General features: G+C 30.7%; 1 protein-coding gene across 5 annotated transcripts in view; it reads left to right on the top strand.

Moving 5' to 3' along the window:
- LOC123012087 (zwei Ig domain protein zig-8-like) overlaps window positions 1-22,453 on the top strand; it is a 66,189-nt gene that overhangs the window by 19,891 nt on the left and 23,845 nt on the right. For 4 of the 5 annotated variants that reach the window (XM_044409875.1, XM_044409874.1, XM_044409876.1 and 1 more), the window contains exon 3: window positions 5,350-5,391. The exons of the other annotated variant lie outside the window; for it this stretch is intronic. In XM_044409875.1, the coding sequence (XP_044265810.1) occupies window positions 5,350-5,391 (42 nt within the window). The remainder of the gene's footprint in view (window positions 1-5,349; window positions 5,392-22,453) is intronic. 5 annotated transcript variants of the gene reach the window in all.

Here is a 22,453-nt window from a genome sequence, read left to right as displayed (position 1 = left end):
CAGTTTATTAGTTATTTGTCTGCAATTTATAAAAATTTGAATAAACTATAATTCTATTTAAAAATAAAATATCAAGAAGCAGTTTCGGTAGAAACATACCAAAGTGATTTACGCAAAGTTTTGCTAGAGCTAGAGAGATAGATGCAGTTGCATCAATAACGCTATTTTAAACAACTTTCAATTAAAAAAAAATATATAATTGAGGGAGTTAGAAGCCAAGAGGTAAAAGTGTTGTTGAATAGTAAAAAATGAGACATTTGCATTTAAAGTTTTGCTCTAGAAAAATTTAATAAAAAAATGCTTGAAACGTAAAAAAATTCGAATTATGATTGTTTGTTATAGTTTTATAAATGATCTTAATCTCAATTCAGGATAATTTTATTTATACAACCCTACTTAGGCATATGGCCACTACATAATCCTGTAAACAAATTCCATATTTTTAATTTTTGTCTCTTTGCCGCCAAGTAGGTTTACTATCCATGTATGCATTTAATGTATGCAAAAAAGTGACCCCTCGGCTTTTGACTCCCTCAATTGTTAAATTAAAAGAGTTTGATTCCAGCGTTAAATACCGATCATCCTTATTTCGATTTGCATCGGATTTTATATATGCAAAAAATTAAATTTATAAAATTTTTAATCTTATTTTGGTATGGGATAAAAATTAGGATTAAAAAAAAATGGAATCTACTCGTAATACACAGGTGTTCCGTTTTTATTGTTACTAATTTAAACAGGTGATAGAATTTTTCAATTTTAAGATAAAAGTTTCCTATGAACATGTATCGAAAAATTTTATACTTATAAAAGAACTACATCCCCTGAAAGTGGTGCATCTTTTAATGGCTTTTTTTTCAATATTTCAGAAATCATTGTAGAAAAAATTACAAAATTTGGTACAACTGATAACTTTTATACATCCAAACAAATTCAAAGATAAAATTTCGAAAATTTTACTCATGAGCGTCCTAATCTGGGGGGGTATAGGGTAAAAAGTACTCTAACTATTTTGGCTGTTGTTTCTTGTCACTTTCAGCCACAAAATTCTAAATTTAATAGTTTTTTCGACACAACTTATCATTTTTGATTAAAATCAGTTTACAGTAGGTATGTGTTACAAACCATAAAGATGATAAAAATTAAAAATTAAATTTGTTTTACCGTTTAAGACCCGTGAGTAAAAATTTCGACAACTAATCTTTGAATTCGTTCAGGTGTTTAAAGGTTATCAACTGTACTAACTTTTGTAATTTTATCTAATTTGCAATAAAAACAAAAACGTAGATACTATGACAAAATTTTTGTAGAAAATATAATCTATGATATTTTTATTCGGAATATTAGTCGATTTTATTGCAAATATGCAGAAAACGTAATTTACTCCCTTTGATTTAAAACCGTGAGTATTTTTTTAAAACACCACAACTCAATTATAAAGTGCCTGCGGACCACTATTGGCAGAACAATGAGTTAAGAGGAGTTTGGTTTTTTTTAATTTATTACACGGGCTTTAGATAAATCGAAGACCTTATTTGCGTTTAAGCTCTAAATTTTTAGTTTTCTTTAGATAAAACGGTTTGGAAAAACAGAATTGGATAACGACCGACTATTGGAACTGGAGTAAAAAGCTTTGCTAATTATTTCCCAACGGTAAAAACTAATGAAACAAAAGAAACACAAAGATTTGGAAAAACACTTTCATCTTTCAGTCTGAGTGTCTAGTCTTTCCGCAGTTCTAGAAGCCGAACTGTTTATTAATCTGAGGGATAATATTTTAATTAAGTTATTTTGGGTTAAAATGGCTCTAAAATAAATTATGTAGAATATTTTCTACTAATTAAAAACTACTAGGTATACGGTAAACTTTTTAACGAGAAAAATTTCCTGGGGAAAAATTGACAATATGGCCTCTTATTTTTATACTCCATGAATAGAAAACTTGAAAGTAGAAAAACGTTTAGAGATGTCACTCATAAGTTACGTACATGTTTGAGTTCAGTTTTAATGAGCAAAAATACAAATATGAGTTCAAGTTCAACACACTTGGTTATTATTTGAATTTTTTTTTAAATTATGATCAATTGTCCCATAATTCTAAAATACGACAATGAAAAATATTAATAAAAAATGAAAAATGTTAATAAACAAGTCGCTTTGTGCGTCAAAGTCAGACAAATGGGAAAAATTTGCCCATTTATTAAACTTTTTTTTGTAAATATCACAGTTGTTAAATTAAATTAAATTCAGGAACATGTCGAATATAAAATCTGATATTTGTATTTTGTTTTTTGCTTTATTTATTTTATTTACAGTTACTCGATAAAAAACTAATGCATATTAATCAAATTATTGGCAAATAAACTAATAAACTTAGAATATTATAGAACACGAACAAGCTCAAAGCAGATATAATTACACTTTTAGTTTTATTTTTGCAAATGCTTATTTTAATTTTCTTTAACTAATATGAATTATTTAAATTAGTGCTCTGAACATATGTATATTTTTACCTATAAAAACACATCTCATTTCCTTACACACAAGTGAAAATAAAATCTTAGTTAGAGCATTATGCATTTCACTCTACAACATATTTGAAATTATTTGACAGTACATTTAAGTACAATCCGTAGTTCAAGTGTCATTTTATATAAATAGATATAAATAGGTATTTAGATTTTTTCTGAAGCAATTTAAAATTTGTGGCGCCAAGCTTTCGTCTCTATTATCAATATTTAACAAGCAAACGCGATGGATGTTTGACACGAACTTGAAGGAACTTTATAAATGTGATCTCCAACTTGCCAAATGTATTCACAGCGGAGCCTAAAGTACCGAAATTTGTCTTGTCCCGTCTTCCACAGCCGTCCAAAAGAAAAGGTTTATAAAATATTGTTTGATTTAATGAAAACGAAATGCCACAGGCCATCCTCTTTGAAAAATGAATGAAAATTATTCATGTTGCTCAAGTTAAATAAATGAGTCGAGTAAGCACTCTAACACCCTTCTTATCTTCACATTAAGATTGCAGGCCTCGTGTGAAGAAATTCGGAAAAATCGAGTTGTTTTCGTAGTTGTGATGAATTCGTCACCGGTGGGCTTAAACATTATTTGTTTTCGTTGGCCAATAAGAAATGGGGTGCACGACGGGAAATATTTATCTACCTTGACAAGCAAACAAAAGATTAGTATTTAGGGTTTTATTATATTATGTATTTCCACACTTAAAAAAATATAAATTTTTACTTGTATTTGGAAAAGATATCATCGAAAAGCCTATAAATAAAATTACGTCGGAACTGAAACTTTTTCAATTATAACTTTTATAACATCTCAGCTAGAGTGGTGCGTTTTTAATATATCTCTTTTTAATCTATTGTCTATGAATCTTCCAATTTTCAAACGAAATTTGTTGTCAATTAATTTTTTTTTTATATTACGAAACATAAAATGTTTAATCAAAATTAACAAGATGTTTCTTTTTTGTTCGCGAAAGTTTACAGGCATTTTTACAGTTAAATGTTTAATAAAGGTTTTCTCTTGTTAATTTTGCTCGTAAAACTTGAACCCTGAAATTTGTCGTTGAGTTTCAAGGGTCAATAATAATCTCTTTTACTTCAACTTTGACTGTTTCTTTCCTTTATTAAAAATACAAGGGATTATTTGAATCCCCAAACAAGGCATAATTTTCTCGAAAACAAGCTTGTTTATTTTGGAACAATGAGATTTTTGTCACAACTATTAATTACAAACTCAGTTTGCATAAATTAGACTAACAGAATGGCCCGAATTAATTCCGAGGTTTACACTGGGCGCCCAAGTGAAAAAAATTAATTACAAACTTGCCTTATTGATAAATAATCGGTATAAACTTTAATCGTCCTGGTCTCAGGAGGTCACCGCAACTTTGTAACAAGTTCCAAAGTTCGTTGAAAATTTGCTTGATAGTTCGCTGCAGTTTTGCTGTATCATAATTGCAGCAAAAATGCAAATTTTATCTCCCCTTTTCTCTAAAATTCCGCTTTTTAAGTCGTTATGTGCTTCATCCTGACATACTTTTTAATGTGTTTTGCTTCCACGTTTACACATAAAATACGAAGGGTTGCTTAAAACATAATAAAAGTTTAAGACATCCATAATTAATTTAAAGTCATGGCTTACAAGTACTCTAATCAAAATTTACAATTCGTTTGGAGAGCGCTGACGAATTATAATTAATGACGATTCTGCATTTGTTAATCCAAATGCATATTTATGGTGCGCTTTAGAAAACGCCAAGTATTAGGTTTTAATTACGAAAATGGCATAGTTTTTGTGGATAGAATTGCATTTGTTTCCTCTCCGTACAAAGTGAAAATAGATTACATTTCTGTGCTCGAGTGCTATGGAGGATGTAAACTTTTGTTATTCACTGTTGGCATCACGAGAAGTTTTCAAACTGCTAACTGCGAATTTTGCTCAGTTTTGAGCATACGTTGCTCTAAACTCTAAACAAATTTCAAACTGGGACAAAAAGCATAAATATTTTCTTTTTATTAGATCTACGTATTGCTTGTACAATTGGAGACAAAATACTTTGGTCGTCAATGTCACTTGAGTGACATTAAATTTTAAAGCATGCTTTAGGACTGTTAACCTTATTTTTAGCTACTGTCAATCATCGTTGACAAGTTGTATGTACATATTTTTTATAGGAAAATATAATAGCTGTCATTAATTTGAAATTGTCATCCATTTTAACGTTAATGCTTGAATTACATTAAAGTGACAGAAAAGTGACGACCAAAGTATTTTGTCTCCAACTGTATTTAATAACTTATAATACTTATAAATATGTACTACTATTTCACTAATTTTCACATATTATTAAAATATAAAAAGACATATTATTTGAATATTTTGAATAATTCTAAAAACACATTTCTTTACTTCTGATGCGTTATACTCCAGTTAGAGGCATTATATCCAACGAAAACAAAAGTATGAATACAAGCGTAAACAAGTTTTGGTCATGTGAAACATGAAAAGCCTCCCCTAATAGCGAATGATTAATGGTAATTTCGGAAAAGGGAGGAAAATGCATGATTTCTGCTCTCTAATTACTTTCAATTATAAATAACAATTAGTCATTTGAACGTAATACATTTTCCATTAAATAAATTGTTTTGTGGTATTATTTTCATTATAATTAGTTATGAAAATACCAGTTGTGGTTCGTTTTCTTCGTTATTTAATAAAACCGAAAGGATTGATTCCGAAAGAACCAAAATATTTACCGAGAGAATCTGATCATACATAAACAAAATTTCTGTTTGAAAAATATAAAATGATAGTTGTTATTTCCAGATAGCACTGCGTTTCCCCAAGCCCACGTTTTTCGCTTTAAAGGTAAGTTTTCTTGCATAGTTGGAATTTCTATAGCTGCTAGACAAACAGTTTGGTGAATTTCGTGACACTTAAAATCAATTAATTAAGTGACAGCGGTTTGCAACATTGAGGAAATTAAATTTCTAAATTCCTTCAGCAACCGCATTGTCTGTTGATAGTCTATAAAAGTACTTCTTTCTTTTTTGACAGCAGTTCCGCATTGAGAAAAGCCTTTGTTATACTATACAAGTTTTGATGAAACCGACAGCACGGAATAAAAAATGTACTCGGGCTAGTCCTTTTTTCCGAGGGATTATATCTCGTTTGAAAAGCATTTTCGCTTAAAGATATATTGTCGACGTCTTGCGGGACAAATTATTTCACTCTTTAATTTTAGCGACATAGTTTACGACACCGACAAAACCTTTTCACAAAATAACTATAAAATAAATTGTCGCAGCTTGCGAGACGTATTTTTAATGATAAAATAAAATAGAGGAAAATATACGGGAGTAATTGAACAAAGAGCCACCGCTCCTAGAGTAAATAAAATGACGTGCTTCGAAAAGAACGAAATCATTACCCTTCAAACAAGATAAGTATTCAGCTGTAACTGAATAAAGTCAGCAAACACAACATCAACATATTCAAATGCAAATATTTATACTATTTAGCATCTCTAAAATGTATTGTTTAAAAGAAATTTGGATCAACATACATATTTGGATTGCTACTAAAAATAGAATCATTACTACTCGTAATTTTTAAATAACAAAAATTTTTGTGCAGCAAAAATGCTCTATTTTATTTTTTTGCAAATACTTAATCCACTATTCAAAAACTTCTTTGGAACCAAGTTATTAACATTATGTTGAACCACAGAATAGAATTAACACATTATTCCTGTGGCTATTTAAAATTAAAAGGTGAAATGGGAAGGGTGTGAAAGCCAACATCTTCCTGAAGTGATTAAGACAAAAGACTTTGTTACCTTTAACCCTTTCAATTTCATTAAATCTCCTCGAAGAAAACAGATCATATTATTGCAGATGGAGATAACGGTAAGACAACTTGCTTGCTTGATTACTCAAAAGCATTTGATACCATCAGTCATAAGCTACTTTTGTCTATCTTAAATTTTATTGGTTTTTCACAACAAGCTATAAAACTTCTAAACAAATCGCAAGCAATATGTAAGAACCGATATTGGTAATTTAATTTGGAATATATATTTTGTGGCGTACCTCTGGGTTCGATTTTGGGACCGTTATTTTTTTTATACAGGGTGTTTCACATAATTTTACGAGGCCTGCGCCTGTAAGATGCAATCAATAATACATATTCCGATACGAACTCGATTACAAATTTTGAAAAATTGGATAATCTTCTCCAGTTTGTTCACCCTTTCAAAATTACAACGTTTTTAGTTAGTTAGTGATTAAGATAGATAAACTACAATCACATTCATGCCGTCTCTTGATAGAACAAATGATAATTGTTTCTAAAAAGCTGCAGTTTATGACTATTAATGAAAAAGGGATTAGTTTGACAACTACTGTCATAGGTTTCCAAAAATTAAATAATTAAATGTGTAAATTTTGTATCCAGTGTTCTGTGTGACTTGTGTATATTTGGGTGCGTACATTAGACGCAAGCCTCGTAAAGTTATGTGAAACACTTTGTATATACCAGCAATCTTTCAAAGTGCTTGAAAAACTGTAAAGTTCATCTATATGCAGATGACACTCAAGTTTACTATAGTTTCGATTCTCATAATTTGAAAGCTGCGAATGACATTATTAATAAAGATTTACTGCGACTTGTTGAAAACTTTAAAAAACATAAATTCTGCTAAATCCAAAATTATGATTTTTGGTAAAAGTAAGCATTATGTTTTAAATTTAATTCATGTTTGGGTAGGAAGTTGTAAATTAAATTGCACAAAAGAAGCAAAAAATTTGGGGCTTTTATTAGATACTGATTTACGATTTAAAAATCATATAAAAAATGTACCTACTCAATAAACGTATATAAGTCTTAAAAAGCTATATCCTCATAGACATATTTTATCTAACAATATTAAAATTATATTAACTGAATCCCTAGTTCTAAGTCACTTCAATTACCTCGACATGGAATGTGGACCTTGTGTAGATATAATAACACAAGAACGTATTCAAAGAGTACAAAAATCTTGTCTACGCTATATTTATGGTATCAGAAAGCATCTACCCATCTCACATAAACTTAAAGTTATTAGAGAGTTTTTGCAAACCGTAAAAAGTTTAACATATTACGACAAATGGTCGTTGCTAAGAAATCAAAAAATAAGACGTTTACGTAAACGTCTTTGAATTGACGGAAAACGCCTTTCGCCGTTGAAAAAAGTACACACGACAATTAAATGACGTTGTCGTTAAGGTTAACGTTAATCTTAACGATTTGCAAAAACTCTCTATTATTATTATAAAATTTAGGCATTGACCTTTTCTACGTGGCCAAGGAGTCTGATCATTAGGGATAGTGTTATCAACTAATGAGTACAACTTTCTGTTAATTTTGCATTAAAGTAGATAAAGAAACTTGCGTACTTCATGTTTTTCTGGTCTCTCACACTCACTTGCTTTTTTGTTCCATAAGGATAATGCACTAGTTTTCAAGCTCTAAAATTCATTTATCGGTTTGTTAATCTGTATCAGATCGAAGACAAAGTTGAGAAGGAACAATACCTGTGAAGAAGTTTTAGAGAAGTCGGTTCATCAGGAATTTCTAGAATGTTTTGATTTTTGATTTTTGATAGTTGTTGATAATAATTAACGATTCTGTCTCATTATAGTCGTATACAACCTCTTCAGCGAGAAAAATACTGGAAACTAGCAGGTTATGTCACCCATATCACGAAAATTAATAAATGTCAAACTCAAAATTACAGTAGACCAGCTATTTTTTTAAAATTCTGGGCAAATTGGTATAATTTTTGTAACCTATAGCAACGGATATAATTTTTCAATCACACTTTGAGGTGCTTTTTTGGAATTGGTAAATTTAAGAGTCTAATAACTTTCTTATGCAAGCAAAAATTACTTCCTCGGCTGCACTTTTTGGCGACCTATTGCCGCCGGCATTTGACATTTTTCTCTGTAGCGCGAGTTCTGACGCATCCTATATATGAACACAGACAAGAAATAATTGTATATTTGGTTTACCGGCAGCCAGCCAAGCTAATTTAATTATTTTTTTCAATCTGATTCTTATTTTTTAATACTACAGGGCAATTCAGATATGATATGAGATGAGCCTGACAAAAAACAAATTTCATTTACGCCTTTGATCAAATTTAAATTAGGATTTGCAAGTTGAATCTAAGTTATGTTACTCTGACATCAGCGCAGTGCCATTCAGTTCTCACGGAATGATAGAGAAATTAGAGAAGTCTTTTCGGAGTAAACCCAATACAAAATGTATGAACGAATGAAACATTAAAGGTAGGCAAACGGTTTTTTTATAAATCATAAATTGCTTGTCAAAGCAACATAAGATAACTTGGATTGCAAATGCAAATCGTAATTAAAATTAGTTCAAGACGTAAATGAAATTTGTCGGGCTCATTATCTTATCCGAATCACCCTTTAAATTGTATTATGTTTACAATATTCTAATAACATACGAGTTTAACACACATTTATATTATTAAAAATTCTTAACATTCAGTTTTGTTCAATGTTAAGTCATGTAGTCAATAAGAACTTTATTTACAAAACAAGGAAACTGACTTGATAATATAATCAAGTGATATCACTTTAATCACATATTGAGAAAGTTATTGTGGGTTGAGTTGTAACCGAGAAATGTATCTAAGTTTAAAGATTGAAGAGATTAATTGGCGTCTGGCCGTCTCGTAGCTTTCTTAGAGATACGAATGTATAATCTTTGGCCAAGTTTAGATTTACAGTCGGCAAAAAAACTCCCAAGTGTAACACACAGTAATGCAAATAGAAGCGTTTTAGTGTCTGTAGTGTCAGATTTATTCACCATATAATATTCCTCTCTTAATTAGAACCGCAGCAATAAGTTATGTTGTTTTGTAAAAAACCTTTCCGTGCATAAACTCGAGCAAGTTTCATGTAAATTGGCTCATTTGTTCTGGAATTAACTGACAAGGAGGTGGATTGACAATTTCGTGCCAATCAGGCCTAACGAGTATAACAAAACAAGAAAGGTGTGAGTTTTTCAGCGCTTCGATATTTGATTTACGTTCAACCTTGAAATTTTCATCTCTTATTTTATTTATATTCAAAAGTTTTATGTGGACCCCTCACCTGCCTTTGGCAAGAACGCGAGGTCAATATAAGATTTATTCAGCTGAAAGCTTCCAAACAAACAAAAAATTTATATCACACTCTTTGGTTTTATTGTATTACAGCTAAGCCTTTGAGAGCCGTATACTTTGTAAATTACATTTCGTTCATAATCGGCTTTTGCATCGGAAAATCAAATCTTTTCCTCACGATTTTAACTAATGAGGCGATAATGACAAAGGTGTATAAAGGACTGTGAAAAAAGAGCAGATCTGCTTAGACAAACTCTTTACAATTAAAAGTTGGCAAAAGTACACAAAAGTTAAATATACAGCCGTAATCGATTCTTTGATTAATGAGACCTGTGACCAAGAATAATTAAAAAAGGCAAGCCTAGTTTAATTTTAATATGGAAATTCTTATAAATTAAACAAGACTGCTGCTTGACGGAGTTCGGGTTTTACAGCGTGATGTAATTAACTAAACAACTTCGGCCAATAAAATTTAAGGACGTGCATCCGCATGAGTAATCACCGGACGGTTTGTTAATTTTGAATTCAAAGAAGTTTTGAGTTTACGGTTTAGAGAATCTTACAGATGCTAGTCTGATTTCTGAAAAAAACCTGACAAGCAAACTCATAGAAAATTGAGTAAAAAATATAAGAAAAATAAAGTACTAAACAAAACAACTAAATTTTAGCAATTAAAATTGAAAGTACTTATCAATAAATATTAACAATATATTATTATTATGTATAATACGAGTATAATATTTTTATGTACTAGCTAATGCACATACTGGTCTGGCGCATCCACCAAAATGAAACTAAAAATTATTGTTTTTGAGATTTTATGCACATCGTATACATTTATTACTACAAAAAACTTAAAACATACATACCAGGAGAATAGGAAGTCTGTAAGCAATTGATTTTTTTTAACTATTTATTTTTTGAAAAAATTAATTAATGATTGATAATAGTTACTTACATTATCAGTGCGATTGGTATAATTTTACAGCGTGAAGTTTAAATATTAAAACACGAAGCAAAGCTGAACGCTGGAAAACAGCTTACAAATAATATACAAAACTTCTTGGCCGAGGACAGTTTTTCGATTAATGCATATTTTGATTTGTCAGCACTCTATGAACAAAAACACGATTAACCCGTCACACCATACTTTTATTTCAAATACAACGCGTTTCAACCACAAAGTGGTCATCCTCAGGTGAGTTTTTGTTCTGAGTGTTTGGTGTGACGGGTTAATCGTGTTTTTGTTCATCGTTTCCATACCAAGAGGATCCAATAAGAAGTTGTCAGCACTCAATAAATGTAACGGGTCTATGTGTTTACTATTTTCACCACAAAATGGGTTTGATCAGAATCCTACCGAAAAAAATTGTGTTTATATTTGAATAGTGAAATGCAAAATGAGTGCGGTATCGTCTCTTGGCATTAATCAACTTTATTTATCATAAAGTATTTTTTTCGGAGTCTTTAAAAGTCTAAAATTTTTGTGCTATTTTACAGTTACGCGTGACTTCACAGATGTTTTTTAAAAATAAGATACCCTAGTAACAAAAATAGTAACTAACAATTTTATTAAAAAGTAACTAAATTAAATTCTCAGTAAACAGTAATGTTCAGCAACAAAAAATATTGTAGTTTTTTTTTTAAATATTTGTTTTTATAAACTCTAAATCTTAAAATACTGGTAACTAATTAAAAAAAACAAATTAAATTAGAATAAATGAGACTTATTTCTATTAAACACTACAAATATGGTCGTTTCTCCATAATATCTATTACTAATTACAATTTTTTTTGAAACATTTGAAAAAATCTTGAATTTTCTTGCAACTGAGTTGTAAGTGTACAAAATTAACAACTCAATACTAAATTATTGATGATTGAATATTATCTAATTGTTTTTTTAAGCAAAGCTTTTATTTGTTTAGATTTTTCTGAAAAAAAGTTGTCAGATCACAGATTGTTATAAATCATTATTACTGAAATATGTTCAACTGTTTTTTACAATATGGTAAATGTGGCAAATAAAAAATACACGCCACTAATCAGTATAAATGTTATTTTGTAATATACAATTTTGTTAATTAAAATGTATTGTATTTTTTGTTTGAATCCTGCTTGAATACAATTTATTTTCAGCAGAAGCATGCTCATGTATTTTTATTTCATAAATCATAATCGCGAGAATAAAATGAGAAATTACCAACCCATCATCAATTTGTCTGCTCTTAATATTGCCAAAATGAAACGTTTTATGTAACCTTTAAAACAACTAATAGTTAAATAAAATTTGGGGTCCTTGTCATTATCCAATCAATCCAAATCTCGCTCATTCCGCACACCTCCATCTAATTATTCCAGCTTTAGTGCTTTCTCTTTGTATTCCCGCCTTCTCGAGTTGCGAATTTACGCAACTTTCCGCGTCTAAATTTATTAATTGTATTTGCAAATTAAATTATAACATGTAAATTGCAGATGCGTAACTTGCGTAGAACATCAAACAAAATATAATTTAACCTCGAATCAGTATTTATCTGGGGAAAAAACCAGATTGGTGGTCGTTGCGTGAAAATTGTCTTGAAATAAGAAAAAATAAGTGTGCCTTCCAATAACCACTTCAATAGTGCTTAAGACGCTTTACGGCAGATACCCATTAGAGTCTGAGAGATAATCATCTTTCTGAGGATATATGACAAAATATAGAAAGCAGTAAATTGCGAAAAGGTCACGAATACTATCCGGGGTATCAACAATATGAGTTTTAATATTCCGTTATTGATTAGAAGAAAACCTTATTTGTTTAAAATTTTCATGTTTGGATATTCAGGAGGTACGTGCATGGATTTTTAAGTGGTACTACTGACGATAACAATCTGCATTAGTTAGATTCATACTTAGAGAAACCGTTAGCACAGACGTGATCATTTCTGCTGCCCTCTTATTACTCTGAAAGATTTTAATATTTTGCTTTTTTCTTTCAAATTCACTCAGAGGTAGAGTTAGAGGAAATAAACTGTTTTCCTTATTAAAGAAATTAATCAAATATTTATCGATTTATTTAGCGAAAACATGAAAACGGAAAAATTCGTTTGGAAAATAGATTAAGTAGGAAAAAATAAATTTAAAGAAATGCTCTTATGCAGATTCGATTATTGGAAATAAGTTTATAAATAGAAAGTCATACAAAATTGCTATAATCTGACATAGTTTTGCATCAAGGAAATGCATAAGAAGAGTGACTTTTGGTAGATAAGCCTGGCAATCTCAGATAAATTTAATTTTCTTTCTTTATTGAAACAATAATTTTCTAAATTAAATAATTGTAAAACTAGACATTTTATAATATTGTTTTTTGATATTTTTAATTTCCTTTTGTCTAAACGGTTTTATTTGTATTGAACTAAACTTTGCAAGTAGTGCAATGTGTGCTCTTCTAAACACTTTACAAACACAAAAATAAAGCAAAAAATCTGGAATTCTCACTTTAATCAGTGTATTTCCATGCAAATGTTTACCACGAGTTAGATTAAAAGAAAACAAGGTGTGTGATGTTCCTTTTCGTTCGAACACATTTCCTTTGAGAAAATTGGTTTCATTTTCTTTATGTCTAGTTGTGTCAGACAGGCAAATATTTTTTCGTCGCTGCGTTTCTTGTTTTATTTATGCCACCTCAGAGGCAAGGTGTGCGTTATCATAGAGGTTCCTGCAATTTATCTAGCTTTGCATCTTATTATTCTAGAGAAGGTTGCGTCGATGCGTAAATAAGATTACGCAGATTTTTCTATAAACGATATTTACTGTTATCCGATGCACCTGACACTTTTACACCTTATAAAATGCTTGTTAAATTTATTATCTTTTCTTGGCGCGTTATGTCTCTTCGTGGCGGGCTAACCCATTTAAATAGGATAGTGGAAGCCATAAATTTTTTATTTTTAAACACATAAAATTGATTTTAGAGAAGCGCACCGCCAACGCCAGATATTATGGGTTTCTCGGGGACCAGCCATGATTACATTTTGCACTTTTGGGAAAATTAAAATGTAAACAACTTTTACGGATTCCGCACGTCGCAAACTCATTTTTTGGCAAAAATTTAAGGAAAAAATCACCAAAGTTTTTATTCAGCTCCTAAGGTAGGGTCTACATACCGAGTTTGCAAAGTTTTAGTCGAGTTTCGATAAAAGAATAATTTTCTTCCGAAAGTTTACAAGTTTCTAATACTTGCAAAGAGTTGTATTAAAAATTGTTAAATAAAACTCTTATCACCTAGTTTTGCTAGTTTCAAACGACAGTTTGCACTAAAAATGTAAATACTTTAGACCAACTATGCGGACGAAGATATATCGTAAATATTAAGTTTGGGACAGTTTTTATTAAAACTTTTAGTTGCAGATTTTCTTTAACTTTTGCAAATATAAAATTAGAAAGTTTACAAATATTGCGACCAGAACCAAGCTTTGTTTTTATTTTGCTGAATTACATAAAAAATATAAAATTCATATAATAAAAGTAAAAATCTTTTGAACTTTTGTTTCTGCGTCGTGCTCCTTAAGATGCAAATTAAGTTCTAATAAAAAGGCAGTCATAATTCACCCTCTCCCAATCTTTCAATAGAAAATGCTTCTACACATCGCGATAAAGCTTGAAATTTGCAATTCAATGATACACTTCGTCGCATATCCTCTGGATTTATTTTTTCTGATGTGTAAAATTCTATCGTGTGATTTCTTGAGTGCAAACGACAAATTAACTTAAAACGTCCCTCCTAAAAAAGCCGTATCATAAGATAAAACATGAATAACTCGCCGTAGTATAAAACATATCGTATATAATGTATGGCAATCCATTAAGTTTGTGTGTTTGCTTATCAAAAAACTGCCACAGGGCGCACAATTTTTTTCCTTATCTGACAATACTCGCAGTCTCTTCAGAGCGATGCCAATCACAGTTATAACATTTCTCGGCATTTTGCCGGTCGTAAGAGACAAGTCGCCTTAGATTCTTATTAATTTACTGGCTCTTGGTTTATTCACCTCGTAGCTTACGAGTATCAATTGCGAAATAAACGTGACCGAGAGTATGTATATCCGTGTAAAACCCCAGAGAAAACTGCCAAGTCTTTATTTGGCCAATGAGATTTACTGCTGCGGACTGAAAGTAATACTTTACGGCCAGCAGCCGGACAAGACCAGATAATCCCTTCATTTATTCACAGATTTCTAAACAACCAGTTTCACCTTTAGCTATAGCCAATAAATTGTAAAACTCCTTAAAATACGATTTGCCAAAGTTTTAATATTGACTTTGCCATTTATCACTAAGTGTAGCTAAGTTTTGACTTGTTATCTACGAAATGGTACACCATGTTCGAAACTAACGCCACTTAGAGGTGATTTAAGAATTTTGAGATTTTATCACTCGGAACTTTTTTCAATATCATTGGCAACTTGTGATTAATAATTAATAAGACTCGTAATATCCCATTCTCAAGTACTCTATTTATTAGTCTGAGATAACAATTTTGAGCCAAAAAACATACAGAAAAAGAACACATTTATTTTAACGTACCCTAGAAAACTACAACACATTTTGCTTTAGTTATTCCATTAAAGTGATATACATTTCAATGATATTCGCCGTTATTACATCTGCGGCTTGAATACGAAAGTCAGAAAATATCGTGAATATCGGAGTTTAATCTAATTTATAACTTTGTGCTACATGAGTTGCTTTAAATTAAATTTATCTAAATTTTGGATGATTTATTAAATTATTATTGCGACATGTCGCAGCGAAACACATTAGTAATTAACATTTTTAGGAAAAATTAAAATAGGTTTGCAGTTATTTCTATAAATGCTTTGTTTATGTTTGCATATTCGTGAACAGGAGTAAATTTTGCTATTCACAGTTTGTTGGCTTCTCCGTCAGTGCGCCATTTGCAAGTCAAAGAACGCCTTGTGATAATTCCTAAAAAAAGCACACTCGCGATTTTGTTTTAAAAATTTTAACGAAGAATGAAATAAAATAGCTCATCTTCTTCTAGCAGTTTACCGGCATTTTTACGCATTTATTTTTTCATAACGTCTAAAACGTGTGAAAAAATCGTCTTTTATCATCTTTCTCCGAAAAGTAAACTGTAAATTGCAGCGCGTCGAGACACGAGCCATCCATTAATCCCCGTTCGTGAACCGAATAAATGCTGCACCCTGAACAGGTCAAGATTTGTAAATGTTTTAGTTTTCATAAAATTGTATTCCTTCAAGCGTAATTTAATTAGGCCGAGTTTCCGATAATTATTCGAGAATTAATTGGCCGTAGTGGTGAAAGAATGACACTTTCGCGAACATTTTCTGAGTGGAATTTTTGAAGATCAATTACGGGAGGGAAGAGGCATTAAAGCCGCGCTTAAAATATAAATGAGTTTTCAAATGGAACCGATCTAAATTCAAAATGTACGCGTGAAACTTATTGAAAATTCTCGATCTGAATTACATTTAAGGCTGCACGATTGAAAATGTAGATCTGACTGTAGCAACATGTGATCGAGATAAATCGGTTCATTACATGTCGATATGGACTGTAATGTGTGAACTTAACAATGACAAGATTCGCATTAGTAGTAAAAGGACCACAACTGTCATATCAATCTAATACGCGGCGACAAATTGCGCACAATCCTTGGCAATCCGCAAAGGATAAAGCTGTTATAACGATCGCCAAACAGGAGCCTCTAAAATCTTATTAAAGCAATGGAAAAAAAAATTATGCTTGCAGGCAAAAAAAACCTAAAACTTCGAAAAAAATTTCAGTAGTAATCAGTTAACAATAGCTACGTAATAGTATTGAATAAAATGCAGAATATTTGATATCAACGCATAGCTATTGAAATAAGGAACAATTCATATCATTAGCCAACTTGCTAACTCTTCAGATAAAGTGGCAAAGCAATTTAAAGTTGTAAAGACTTCTGTCAGTCGAGTTTATAAATCTGTCACTTGTAGTTTATTATTCTATTTTACATTTAGCTTTATTATTGTTATTTAAAAGGAATATAAATTTTTTAAAGTATTTTTAATTTTCCAGAAATATAGATATTTTAAAATAAATATTACCTCTGAATTCGGTTAAATTCGATACACTTTTTCATTTTTTTTCATTAGTTTTCAATTAAAGTAAAGAGATTATAAAGAAATTATAGTTTACTCTTACATTCCGTCAGTTTATAGATGCGTCTAGCTACGTGTTATATCTTTTTAAATTCCTACGTTTACACATCTTTGAAAGAAGCCCTTCTTAGTTAAGAAGCCTTCTCTACTTTTATCCTGAAGATGCCTCTTACAAAAGCGGGCGAAACGTCGACCCCTAGTTATAAATTGACGTGGTCAACCCAGATTTCTGAGTTTCTTACGCTTTACCAAGTTTTTTTTGACTTAAAAACGTTTAAACGTACGCATGTATGTTTACGTTCTTACCCATTTTTGTTTTTTATATAGTTTTTGATACTATACCTAATTGATTTTAAATTTAAACAGTAATAGAACTTTAAATCACCACAACATTTGCAAGTAAATATCGTAGATGTTGCAAAATAATAAATTTATAATTTTTCTATAATTGCAAAATAAATTAAACGGCGTCCGTCGTCGGCAAACACATAAATAAAATGTATTCCATTAAACCGCAAAACATTTGCATTAATCACCGGTTTTTATGCACCGAACGAAACAATTTCATTTACACTTTGTAAATAATTTACACAACTATTTATAAAAAAACGCATTTATTTTGTTGCTGTTTTATCGACCACAACTGATATTTAATCTCTGCTGTTTAGTTTTCAAACTTTTGCCATTTTACATCTACTAGACAAGGCCCAACAACACCGTCGACAGAATCTAATAAATACTCCCCGCAGCACGACATCTTAACTTTCACCGCATGTCGCATTTTGATGAAATTTCTCAAACTGACAAAAATTCAGATGTTTTTTATCAAGCACTTGTTCGTCTTGTGACTAATTAAAAAAAAACCCACTGCAGCAATTAAAATTAAATAAATTACTTAATCTCTAGTTAATTAGAAGTTTTTTCTTCATTAAAAAGAACTCAAATGATTTTGTAGCGATTCGAAATTTGCCTTTCTATCAAAGTTCCCGGTCGGTTTCAATTTTTCAGAGATAATTAAAACATTGATTTATTTAAGAGTAAACGGTTTTTTCTCTAGATCTAAACGGGTTTTAATTAAAGCCCTGTCAAGGTGAATCTTCATTATGGTAATCGCTTCGACCCTAGAGTGTTTGCTTTTTGCTCAGTTTACAGACCTAGTTAAGCTATGGCAGAGTACTCAAAAATAAAAACTGCTATTCATATTTCATAAGCAAATTTTTTTTTATTTTATTCAATTTGTTTTTCTATGTGAGACACAAATCTAACAAAGAAGTTTTATTCTTCTCAATAAAAATGCTGGAAGATTTGTCAGTAGTTGAAGTTGTTGTGGTTCAGCAAACTGCTTGTCTCATTTAAAATTTAGCCTCAGTCTCGCCAACTCTATCATAAATGAGTAAGCAGCAAACCCTTTCTGATATAAAAGGGCCGATCAGTAGGGCACGACTCGCTCATCTGAGCCGTTTAGCAGGCGCCGGTCCAGCCGCTTTATGAGCTACGTGTCCTGATGAATCCTTGAGTTGCGCCGATATTCCAGCTTAGGTTAAACCCTTCTCCACTCTGCACAATCCGACTCCAGAGTTATTTTCTCATTTTGTCGTTTTCCCTTTATCGCTCTTATTCTTACGTCTTATTGGATCCGATACTCAATTTACTGGTAAACTTGCACACAGACTTATTAATGCTTTCACCTACATTATTAACTTTTGAATATTTCCATCTTCATCACTGCTACACAGTCTGCTAAATCGATTTTGGGCCATAATAATTACAATTTACTAGATACTATACACAAGTAATTTTTTTTGAGGAGAATTTGATTTGAACGAATGAGTTTGTAAACGTAATTTGTGGTCGAATTAAATGCAAAGAATAATTTGTCATTATCAGTCAATCGTCACTATTCTAACACAGTTTAAATTATTGAACTACTACTCAAACAATACTCTGGTCAACTCTCTAAAGGGACTTAATTATTTATTCGATAATTGAAGCTAGCCGCAGTGCAGACGCTCAGCAAGGGACCTAATCCTAACTAAGACATCTCTTCCTTCCCATGTCGTCTTGTTGTAACGTCAACTATGGTGAAATTTATCAAATACGAAATCCACTTACAACTTGAGAAAGGCAATTATGAAAATAGGAACATTGTGGTTACAATAATAAACATTACTAGGAGTATTTTTTATACAAGGCTTATCACGTAAGACGTGATTACCAGGTAAAAATGCAATGTGTCCATAAATGATTGAAAGATCAAATTGGCTTTGAAATAATGTCAACCTCTGAATGTGCCGCTTTACATGTTTTTATTCTTCGACACTGTCAAAATTTACGGTTTTTCTCCCGTGTAAGGAAGTTCTGACAACTGTTTGGCATTTCTCAATACGAAACGTCAGATTATTTTTAACAGATTTAAAGCAAATTTAAGCCTTATTGCTCAAACTAATAACTATTATATTATACTGTAAAAATAATACACTGATATAATATACTGATAACACAAAATATATTTGACATGTGACAGTTACAGATTTCAAAATTGTGTAAATACGTAATTCTAAAATTAGAAAATAAAAGAGTGGAAAAACTGTAATAAAAGGTCACAGATGAAAAAGGAATACTTAAGTGAAAGCGTGTTGTAAAAAGAAAACAAAAATTTCTAGTTTTTGAAAATGGGATGATCGTGTGCGCGGCACGGGGACACGCTGTTTCAAAAGGATTTTTAATGCACACTTCCTAATCTAAATTTGGTATGTGGTCAATCACAAAGTATAGTTCAGGGCCTAAAGACCATTTAAAAATGATTTGCAGGTGTATTTGGAGAGGATGTATGAAGTTAAACACGTTACAACTGACAACGCACCGTTTAATCGCCCATTTCTCCAGTATAGAAAAGAACATTTTTTTGAATCAAAAGAAAAGTGGCGAATCCAATATGATTTCACCCTGATTTCTCGTGTTAACCTTTTTTTGATAATCAGTGCTAATAATAGGCTTAGTAGATAGGAGGAATGTTAGGAGGCGCTTATTTGTTCTTCTTGTCACGGTGTAGTTCTTGTTCTCGATCTAGTGCTGCAACAAAATCAATTAATTGAAAAATGCAGTAAATCTGAAATTTGTGACTGTCACATTTTGTGTTATCAGTTATTCAGTATCATACAAAGCGGCACAATTTATAAAGCTAACTGAATTCATATCGTTTTATCAGAATGCAATAAAACAGAGACAGCTTTTAACGTCAGCCTCATAGATGTCAAAATATATATGACAGAAAAAAATACTTTTCTCAGCAAAATATACTTTAACAACAACCATAAATAATTAAAATCACAAAAGAAATAGGTGGGTAGGTACGGCACAAATACTTAAAAAATTCTTAAAGCAAGTGTTCAAAATTCCTTCCATCGTTATACGTTTACATGCAGCAATGCGAGTCCCAAAAAATCACTATCCTATCTGTTCCCTCATCGTTTGAATACATTTTTAAAACGAACGAATAAATGTTATGACACTTTTCAAACTACTTAATTTATACATATTTAGATTCCTGATTTAATTTTCTAATAATACCAAAAAACAATGTGTGCTTAATAAATCGTATTTTGAGTTGCATTTTTAACTGATAGGCATATTTGATGGCAAAAACAAAACACTGTAAAATATCAGAAAATTTACTAGTCAGTGTCAATTTTCTCATAAACGTTACACGTGGGATTAAGTTTAAGAGATTTCAATAATTTAGTAAAATAATAAAACACGTTCATTAGTCTTCGAAAAAAGTTCATCGGGAGAGATTCTTTTCATGTAGTCCCACGTATGACAAATTACTTCTTGTGCTTGAGCACGATTGATCTTTTTATTAGAGCTTATTTTATATCTGGTGGCAAACTGACATTGACAGAAAAAACACTTGGAATGTGCCCACTTGGTTAAGGTAATGAACTAATGAAATACATGGGCGTGCATTTTTTCTCTAAAATTTTCTTAGCTGTCATTTTACAAAAGTTTGCAATCAGGTGATCGTAAATGAAGACCAATATTTAAATAGGGAAATTAATCGTTAATGAACTTACGTATCATAACCGACGATAGCAGTAACGAAAACGAAGTTTGCTTTAGTAATTTTGAGGACGAGGATTGCTAAAAATATCATAGTGAAAAATTATTTTCATGCGTTAACAAATTAATAATTTGTTCATCATTCTTCATCGTATGTATATTTATTATATTTTTTTTAAAGAATAACAGTGGTTTTGAAATATTATTATTTAATACGACGCATACGAACAATATTTTTTTCAATAGTAAACGTATGTTTAGTGTCAAAATTCAGTCATTTTTGACAACGTCAGTTCGCCACCAGATTTGGAACAAACTCTACCACTATGTGACACACTGAAATAATTAACGAACGTTTCTGAAAAAAGTGACAATTTCAAATAAATTTTCTGACGCTTAACCGTCTATTGTTTGTTTTTGCCATCAAATATAAAATTGTCTCTAACCCTATATAAATACGAGTACTTTATAAAAAAACTTTAAAAAAGTATCTGTACATGAATCTAGTACAAAAAACTAACTTAGGCAAAATAAGCGGTTAACTTTGTTTTCAGTAGCTAATTGAATTATGCGCAAGTAAAACTTAGGAAAGTTTATGTAGTGCTGAATGAATTATTTCGAGCTACTTTCAGATGTAATATTTCATGGTTTCCTCTAATTTAAAATCTTAAAACTGTATGTATAGTTGCTCGTATATCGTGTTATTAGAAAAATTAAATGAAATATATGTTTTTTCGAGAGTCTGAAAAATTACTATACTCGTTTTCAAATTAATGAAGTTGTTGTTGAAGTAGTTGTTGAAAGGGATCATTTTAAGGTGGCAACCATGCGAAAATTCAAACAATCCTAACTTCAGTTTTGCCTAAAAATTATTTTTCCAAATAATTGTATACCTTAATTAAAATTAACAATGTAATTAACATTGGATAGTAAACATAAAAAAATTTGTCATTATTGATGTGATTAAATTTGTTCTGAATGACATTAATGACACTTTTTGTGTAAATCGGCCTTTAAATTAAAGATTCATTTAGACTTTTACAACCTGCTTGATGCACAATAATATGAAAAAGAGTATACAAGTATGAATTTAGTTATAGTTGATTTCATCAAAATACAGTATGTCCCCGGATTGAGTTTACTACGCTAAAACAAAGGAAAACATTTTTTGCTTTACTTGAAACAAGCAAATCTGTAATTAAAACTTCTTTATTCTGATTCAGTGAAAAGAAAAGTTAATTTTTCTCTTGGCTTTGGACTTTTTTTTTAATTTTTCACATAAATTTGTGTGACCATCGGCATTCGGTGCCGTGGATATCAGTCATCCAAAATTCATAATTTTTGCTTTCAACTTAGTTCAGTTCTCACTTTAAATTAAAATATTTTTGAAACGATCCATTTTAGTGGTATAAAAAGTTTGCGTTTTTAATTTGAAATTAATTACTCTATAGTTTTGAGCAATAAAAAATTAGTGTTAAGAAAGCAAAAAAATAGAAAAACACAGAAAATGTGATGTGCAACT

The sequence above is a fragment of the Tribolium madens genome, unplaced genomic scaffold, assembly GCF_015345945.1.
Source record: "Tribolium madens isolate multiple individuals breed KSU strain unplaced genomic scaffold, Tmad_KSU_1.1 Scaffold_91;HRSCAF=231;Tcas5.2_LG7, whole genome shotgun sequence".
Taxonomy (NCBI): domain Eukaryota; kingdom Metazoa; phylum Arthropoda; class Insecta; order Coleoptera; family Tenebrionidae; genus Tribolium; species Tribolium madens.
This window is presented reverse-complemented; position numbering and strand designations above follow the sequence as displayed.